General features: G+C 38.6%; 1 protein-coding gene across 1 annotated transcript; it reads right to left on the minus strand.

The window, feature by feature from the left end:
- Window positions 1-3,129: 3,129 nt before the first annotated feature.
- On the minus strand, window positions 3,130-6,737 carry NEUROD6 (neuronal differentiation 6). Its single transcript, XM_042471465.1, has 2 exons — window positions 6,507-6,737; window positions 3,130-5,185 (listed from the first exon to the last, which is right to left on the minus strand). Exon 2 carries the CDS (start codon window positions 5,162-5,164, stop codon window positions 4,151-4,153), a length of 1,014 nt encoding a protein of 337 aa, XP_042327399.1. The 5' UTR covers window positions 5,165-5,185; window positions 6,507-6,737; the 3' UTR covers window positions 3,130-4,150.
- Between the last annotated feature and the right edge of the window lie 461 nt (window positions 6,738-7,198).

Here is a 7,198-nt window from a genome sequence, read left to right on the forward strand (position 1 = left end):
AGTCAGTCATACAGAAGAAACCCTCTAGTCATGTGAGACTGTTGAAAATTCAGGATACACCAAATACCATGAAGCTGCCTTAAATGGAGATAGACTGTTCATCTATTTGGATCAATACTGCCTACTCTGAGGCAGCAACTCTCCAAGCAAGGGGATTTCCTAGTTCCGCTGACCTGAAATCTTTTCTACTGGACATGTTTCGGGGACATCCCTTCTAAGGGTACTCTACCACTGACTCCTCCTTTGCTTTCTCAGCCACATTCCTTTGAAAAATAACCTCAAGTTCAACAAATGTAAAGTCTTTAATATTCTTAAGCTACTGTACCTTTCACATGCAGCCTCTGTTAACACAGGCATATTCATTGGTTGTTCAATCCAACAGGAAGAGAGTACAGTATTTGAATCTCTGAAAGAATAATTGCATAATACTCTGTAGACTTTTAAAGGATTGTATCCAAACTTAGTCACGCTTAGAGTAAAGCATGACTAACTTTCATACCCATTGATTTCAGTGGATCTTCTCTAACCATGGTGTTGTAGAAATAATGCAGTTTGGCATCACTTTAACTTTTGTGGCTCCATCCTAAAACTTCCTGGGATTTTTAGCTTTGTGGGGCACCAGCTTTCTGTGGCAGAGAAGGCTAATGTCCTTGTAATGCTACAAATCCTAGGATCCCATAGGATGTAGCTGCAGCAGTTAGAATGGTGTCAAACTGTATTATTTCTACAGTGTAGATGCACCATAAGTCTAGATCCAATTCAGTGGAATTGGCTCAGACATCAAGCTGTAGCTACTGTTAATGGGACAAGTGATGAGAGAGCAAGTAATTTCTAGATATGTACAAACCAGCCTGAAGAGATGCATTCATTTGAGGAAATGTAATAGGAGGTAGAACTCTCCCTCTAGGACCCTAACTAAAACTTCCATTGCCTGTGAGCAACCAAGTGAAATTCAATATATCAGCCATGTGTGGTAGTCTGCCAACTATGGGATAGGGGCAAGTGAGGAATCCATTCCATCTGTTTGGTCTGCTCCAGTCTACATCACCCAGAAGAAGACATGGACCATGTACTTTGGCAGTTGGGGAAACTATATGTTTCAGGATGTTGAAAAACAGGGACTGTAAAATCCCTATATTTGTATAGTATCCATAGAAAAATGAATTTAGAGACATAGGCCTGAGACACATCGGCAAAAAGTGGTGTGCCGGCACTGAAACTAGGGTTCCAGAGCATGTGGCAACCGCACGCTTGGGAACCCTAGTCCGTACAGGCTGTGGCATCTTGGCGGCATCCTGTCCACATGGGCACTGCCATGATGACGCCACCGCCACGTAGTGTCTCCACATTGCTGCGCGTTGCATATGTCACGAGCGTGCCAATGGTGCACTCATGATGTACGCAACACACCACAAAAAGAACCCGGAAGAAATGGGTTCTTTTTCCTACGGAGGGACACCATCTTGTTTGGCAGCTGCAGCATCCTTCCACAGTTAAAACGGGCGTCTGCAGCCTGCCATTTCGGGGCAGTCTGTACTGCCCCATAGCCATGTTAGACTGGAATAGCAGTATGCATAGAGATCTTGTAGATCTTTGAGACTGAGCGAAAGACATTCTAGCGATGTTGTATACTACAACATCTTTCACTCAGTTAGTTTCAAAGGTGCTACAAGATCCCTTTGCATTCCTCCCTGCCACCCTTCCCCCAAAAAGAAATGCACACAAAGGCTTTTATCAATTAGCTGATGCATGAAAACTAGGCATTCAGTTTGAAATGGAATAACCATATAGAAGCAGCAGGAAAGGAGGAAAAGGGGAATCCCCACAGATAATGGACTTGTCTTTCCCCCCCATATCCCCAGTGCTAGATAACTTCTTCTGTACCCCCACATTTTTCTGGCACAAGAAAGAAACTGATAAGGCTTAAATGAGCCCCCTCTCAGATACGCTACTTGATTGATAAGTGTATTCTAAAACAAAATCTAGTATATATCTACAAAACATCAGTGACCATTATTCCCCAGTGGAAATGTAGTATTAGATACTCTTCCTCTGAAAATAAATGTGAAGAGCAGTAGAGGCTCTGAGCAACATAAGAAAAATAGCCAAAGATGGCAGTATGAGGTGATGTGAGACCACTGTAGCAGAATAGTTGGGGGTCCTTTGATGTGAAATATGATCCAAGTAAATAAAGTCAGTGACTCTAAGCACACGCAAAACTCTTCTGAAACCAACAGACTTTCCTCTGTATACATTTTTTTAAAAAAATGGGATCAGGATAAAATTGTTACAGAATCAGTGTTATCCCCAGTTCAAAAATATGTCCTTGGATCCCTTGCAAGGGTCAGGAAAAGTCATGTTTTATCCATCCTCCTCAGTATCCATCCTCGCCTCTTTTTTTTTTTAATTAACGCCCTTTCCTTTTGTGAAATAGTACAGGGCCAAAATCACTAAGGGCCAGAATCTTTACTTAACCTCCAAGAGATATTTATGTAAGGTTTTTGTATTTCCCTCTCCCCATATTTTGTATAATCTTTGACTATGTAATGCCCCCCTTGAGGGGGCTGACCTGGCACTGACACTGCAGGGTTTTGTCCCCCAACAAATAGTTTTTTTTACCCAAGTGTTTCAGTTTGTTGTAAACTTTAGAACGGTGAAAGATTTAATTGTAGAGGGATTTGTTTGCTCTTTCATTTGGTGTTCTTAAGGATCCTATCTCTAATTTGACTGCTTTGTAATGTAATTGATTTTGTAGCATCCTGAAATCCGCATAGAATGAAAATCAATCTATAATAAACAAAATGCTAAAAAATAAAAATAAAAATCTGGAGCACAGATCAAGAACACAAATGTTTCAAATTCTAAAACTGGGATCTACCATGACCCAATCTTGCACTGAAATTTCTATAAACCTCTTACCAAACTCAGCATGAATGGAGTCTGTGCAGCACCCGTTCTTGGCAGCTTGCACCCACAGCAGGTACGAAATGAACATTTTGGCTGCCACTTTGGCAGTCCAGTTCTCTCCTAGAATACCTTTTTGAATTTGGAGTGATCCTACTCACCTGTAATATTAAACTTTGGCTCCAGTTCTACACACTTTTACTTGGGACAGATAATTCAAGGGAATGAATTTGGAAGTTCATTTATGTTGTGCTATATCAACAGCCTAAAGAAGTAAGTACGGTAGATAATGATAACGATTCCACAAAAATAAGGCAGCAAATATCCATTAATATAACCATATAGGTATCGGTATGTCATCATAGCTGATGTTATGACTGAAAACATGTATGTTTTAATTCCATCTAAAACAATTAATGAAAAACACAATTGTACATTTAATAAACTTTACATGTGAAGGCAGAATAATACAAAAGAAGTGCAGATACCATATGAATTTTATATTAAAGTGATGGATGCAAAACACTGACCAAAAAACCAAAAACACTCTTTAGAAATTACAGGTAGTCCCTGACAGGAAATGTTTCAAATTTTAAGCTGAATAATCATCAGTGATTACCATTTTATTTAGATGCACTTTCTTTTGATTTTTTTTTTTGCATAGCTTAAAATATTGCTGCACCATCTCCAATGCATCTCTTGATGCCTGTGACAGTTTTCTTCCAGAAACAGACATCTAAGGAGTTTAAAAAATTCACCTCTTCCCCATCACATAATATATCATTTCTAATTTTTATAAATACATTGGTTTCTTTACTCATCTGATTTGAGTAGCATGCATTGGTATAGTTACTGTACAATCAAAATACTGTTGTAGACTTTAGACAGTGTGCGTTTTCTCAGCTTGACAATTTTATTTAGACACACTTCTTAATAAAATCAAACAAACAGGGGAAGAAGGGGGAAAAAACCTCTTAAAAATCCAGATAAAACTCACAGTGTTTACCAAGATCCAAATGGAATTAAATACTGATAAGTAAAATTATTATTATTATTATTATTATTATTATTATTATTATTATTATTAATTACATGGAAATAAAAAGTCCCACAATAGTTGACACACTTTAGAGCCTAGCAAACACATTTTTAAATAGACTTGCACCAATCAGACGGGGTGCAAGCATCTGTTTTATCTTAATTAGATGGAGAGGTGAATGACCACTGTTTATTTTCACTTTCCTCATTAATTATGAAAAACTGCATTTAATTCATCTTGCATGGTGAGAGACTGGCTGCGCAGATGTAGGTCGTAAGGAAAGTGGCTCTCTGTAGGCAACCTGAATACAGAACTCTGCCCAAGGGGACCCCTGGGTGGCACTGCACAATAATGCATGCCATAATTGTAGTTTTTGCCATAGTCCAAAGTCTCTTCTTGCTTGAGGGAAAATATCCCATTATAGTTAATTGGGGGAGGACTTAAGGGACCTTCAAACTGTGGGCTGGAACACTCTGGAGAAGTGCTTTCATAAAAGGACTCATAAGCGCTGCAGTAATTGTAGGGTTTCATGGATTTGGAGTTGTCAAGTGTTCCATGACCTGGGGGAGTGTTCAGCTCTGGGCTGTGATAGGGAGGGTAGAAGGAGGAGTAGGGAGATCTGGCATGGTGGGACGTTTCCCCAGTTTGACCCATCAAGAAACTTCTGGCATTCAGCTGTAGGCATCCCGCCACCAAGTTTGTCGTTGGCTGGGAGAGACCTTTGCACAGATTTTGAACAAATGTCAGCAGATCAGGCCTCTTGCCAATTCGTAAAATTTCAGAAAGAGCCCAGATATAATTTTTTGCCAGTCTCAGTGTTTCTATTTTAGACAGTTTTTGTGTCTTGGAATAACAAGGGACCACTTTCCTTAAATTGTCCAGAGCATCATTGAGACCATGCATCCTACTTCTTTCTCTTGCATTAGCTTCCTGTCGCCTGAATTTGACCCTTTCCATTCTCATCTTGGTCGTCTTTTTTTTCCGAAGGCCTCTCCTCCTGGGTAAACCATTTTCGTCCTCTTCTTCTCGGTCATCATCCCCCTCCTCTTTCTCTGTATCTTCTGCTGTTGATCTTTTAATACTTTTTCCTTGATGTATAATCTGCTTTGCAAAGCTGTCTGGCTTCTTGATTTGCTTTGGGTCCTCACTTTCTCTGGAAAACTTTCTGCACATCTGGGACTCTGGCATTATAACAGACTCATCAAATGGTAGAGTTAACATGGTGTTATAATCTTTTGTGACCTGAAAAAGTGCCAGCATAAGGTTTTAAAAGTATCCATTTGTAAAGTGCTTTTTAAAACACATTTTCCACTAAAATAATTATTCACATAATGATTAGCATTTTAATTATCGTTGTGTGTGTGTAGCTAATATTGACATCTTTAAAGAAACAGCCAGTTTGTTAAAGGAAAGGAGATCACTTAATATATTGGTCTTAATTTGGTCCAAAGCTATACAGGAAAATGCTGACACTTAATTAAGACAAACTTATCAATTTAAAATTAACTCCTTTTCTCCCATTTCCTATGTTGTCAACTGAAACAAAACATTTTAAAATATGGAATTCATTTAAAACATTTTAAAAATACATGTATTTCATTTATCTAAATAGTTTTGAGTACCAAAGGGAGCAAGATAACAAGTTATGATTAAAATTAATCTGTTAGCTGACAGAACATAATAATTACACTACCTTTAACTTTTTGTTCTAATTTGTTTGCACATATTCTGCTACAAATCATTGCAATCAAGTCTGAATTGACTAAAACGAAATAAAAGGGAGAAGAAGGCAAATGAATCGTTCAGTGACTTAATTAAAGTGAAGAGAGGCTTTTTCTAATGGTCGGCATGAAAATGTGCGATACACTGATTATTTCTTTCTTATTAAATGAGAATAGGGTAAATACTAAGCATATTCACAGAAGGTGTTCCAACAATAAATCTGTTCCATTTTTAAAATAAAACCCAACCAAATTTCTCGGTCTTGAAATTAACCTCTATTTTGTTTTTCTTGATTTTTGTTTTGTTTCATTTTTCAAAATCAGAGCGAAACCTAACCCCTTTCACATGCTCTGTGCAGCATCTGTGTTCTTCAAGGAACAGACGTTTCCCTCCAGCTAATATCTGACAGGAACGGTCCGTGGATTCTGACTGCAATTGTGCACGTGCGTTCTGAATCCAGAATGAAATAAGGGGGGGGAGACAAACAATTTGCTTCTCATGGTATCGTTTCTGCTTGTGCAGTTACTTTTCAAGCAGCATTTTTAGGATTCTCAAACTGACAAACATGCAAATTTACAAACAGAGAGGTAAGGGATTAAAAAAATTCACACCAAAGAAAGTAAGCCCTGGCTAGAAAATTAATTCTCTGAGTATTGTCCACAGCACTCTTGCACTATTACATAATCAATAAAAGTATACAACAACATTTAAGAAGCACTGAAAGAGAAGCAGCGGCAAATACAACATTCATATAAATCAAGGCTTTTTATCTTTTTATCTGTAAAACACTAGCATGCACACTCAGCAGTACCATTTAAAGATATAGAATTGTTTGCATTACCTGGGCCTTTTCAAAATCTCCTTCAATAATCAGTTTGCATTTTTTGCCTTCGAAATCTTTTCAATCTGAATGTCGCATCGTCTCCTGGAGTCTAGATCTGTGTATATCTGCACTATCTCATTGATCTCTAAAAAGTGACATTGATGCCAACTGCCAGAGCTGGTACCCATGCCATCTGCTGGTGACGTCACAGGGCAGAGAAAACCATGTGATCTTTTCTCCTGGGACCTTCATTCTGCACTGATCATCTGGCATCCCTGTAAGTGGGTACCAGCATTCATGTATCAACACAGAAGGTTAGGCTGATAGGGGAGAGAAAGAGAGGGGGGAGGATACACGCCAGCATTTCATATGCAGTAGGTGCCTTTCTGTGAGTTTTATTGAACAGGTAGAAATGTCAACATTTCACTTTTATCCCTGTCCACAGGTATATCTGGTTTCCGCTTGTTAATAAGATGATTTTTTAATGAAGAATGGATTTTTTTTTTGTCGTATCGATTGGAATGTCGCATGTGCACATAGATACTTTGAAGATAGCAGCGGCTGTCAATAAAGAATTGAAGAAGGTGTTGCCACTTTTCACCGAAGCATGTTTGGCTCAGGTGTGAGGGAGTTGGGAAGTACTTTTGGAGTGAACACTATTGGAATCTCATTCTCTCTCTCTCTCTCTCTCTCTCTCTCTCTCTCTCTCT

Source organism: Sceloporus undulatus, chromosome 6 (genome assembly GCF_019175285.1).
Source record: "Sceloporus undulatus isolate JIND9_A2432 ecotype Alabama chromosome 6, SceUnd_v1.1, whole genome shotgun sequence".
Taxonomy (NCBI): domain Eukaryota; kingdom Metazoa; phylum Chordata; class Lepidosauria; order Squamata; family Phrynosomatidae; genus Sceloporus; species Sceloporus undulatus.

Coding starts and splice junctions, on each gene's coding strand:
- NEUROD6 (XM_042471465.1), bottom strand. CDS start 5,164: ATGTTAACTCTACCATTTGATGAGTCTGTTATAATGCCAGAGTCCCAG.